The 1,307-nt window shown below is 32.1% G+C and overlaps 1 protein-coding gene across 1 annotated transcript in view; it reads left to right on the top strand.

Annotated features, from left to right (window-relative positions):
• TRIADDRAFT_62499 (uncharacterized protein) overlaps positions 1-1,096 on the top strand; it is a gene marked incomplete at both ends in the record, with an annotated part of 7,305 nt that extends 6,209 nt beyond the window's left edge. Inside the window, 3 exons of the mRNA XM_002118429.1 lie at positions 235-351; positions 637-948; positions 1,056-1,096. Coding sequence (XP_002118465.1) covers positions 235-351; positions 637-948; positions 1,056-1,096 — 470 coding nt within the window. The remainder of the gene's footprint in view (positions 1-234; positions 352-636; positions 949-1,055) is intronic.
• Positions 1,097-1,307: the final 211 nt, after the last annotated feature.

Below are 1,307 nucleotides of genomic sequence, written 5' to 3'. Positions count from 1 at the left end.
CACTCTGTATTTTTAAAGAGAATAGCTTGCAGTTAGTGTAACAACATTGAGTTAAGTAAATCACACTATATTAGAATTATTTAAGCCAAAAGAGTACATACTTTTAACGTTTAACGATGTTATAATACTTTATAAAAATGTTGAGCGCTTGCATGCATAGTAGCGAATGAGATTATACTTTGTTTCTTTAATGGCTGATGATACTGTATCTTTGTAATGTCGATTCAACTCTAGAACAAGAATCAGACGAAACTGAGAAATTCAATGCTGGTTGTGCATCCACAATTCGATTTAAAGTCTCTGTCGATTCTAATGAAACTGTTGAGATAGAAATGGACGAACCCAATTCTTGTAAGTTGTACTGCGGCTAACATTCTTTTACTATTTTAAGTGATAATACGGTAAAATCTATCGCATACTGTAATAGCAGCGACTTACCTGATTTGTAAGATAGAGTCATTTAATTGGTTTGAATAGCAAGCGCTTTCAACAATTGCAACTTAGAAAGAGGAATATATTTAGTATAGAGAGAATCGTTCATTCTTGCTACATTCGATTTTCTATTATACTGTTTAATATGATGTACCGCAAGTAGCCGCTGATCCTATTTTTGCAAATAAAATAAAATTATTGTAGCAGCCAAGAAGTATAACGGCAAAATCGTAAAAGATATTGGAACAAAGTGGAAAACTTTGGCAAGAGAATTTGGAATTGATGAAGGCGACATCGATAAAATTATAGCTGAAAAAATTGGATCAGTTGACGATCAATGTGCGCAAATGTTGAGTATTAATAAGCGTAGAAAAGGTCGGAGTTACACAAAGAAAGCATTAGTTGAAGCACTCTTTAAAAGCGGGCTGCGCTCTGTAGCTGAAGATCATCGTATGTGTAAAGTTGTTTCTACATGTAAAAATTTAAAAAGGAAAGCTAATGCTGTAAAAGAAGATGGTAAGCTTTTATGCTATAAACAGAAAGTGTTTATCAAGATTTTCTTCTCATTATTTACACAATTTATGATAAACGAATTTTCATGGACTATTTTTAATTTACTGTAGATATGATAGCGTATCTCAAGCGTAACACGACAAGACTCTGATTTCATATTAAACTTTGCGTTATAACTCAAATCAGTTTTTTAGCGACGATTATCACCATCTAAATCTCCGCAAAGATACTAATAGGGTATACTACTGTTGAAAGATTGAAATANATAGTTTAATAGAAAATAGATTCATTACTTTGGACCATAAATCCCTATATAATACTATAGATATTACAGAGGAGCGTTAGATGTCATAAAGTAACGT

The sequence above is a fragment of the Trichoplax adhaerens genome, genomic scaffold (assembly GCF_000150275.1).
Source record: "Trichoplax adhaerens TRIADscaffold_88 genomic scaffold, whole genome shotgun sequence".
NCBI lineage: Eukaryota > Metazoa > Placozoa > Uniplacotomia > Trichoplacea > Trichoplacidae > Trichoplax > Trichoplax adhaerens.
This window is presented reverse-complemented; position numbering and strand designations above follow the sequence as displayed.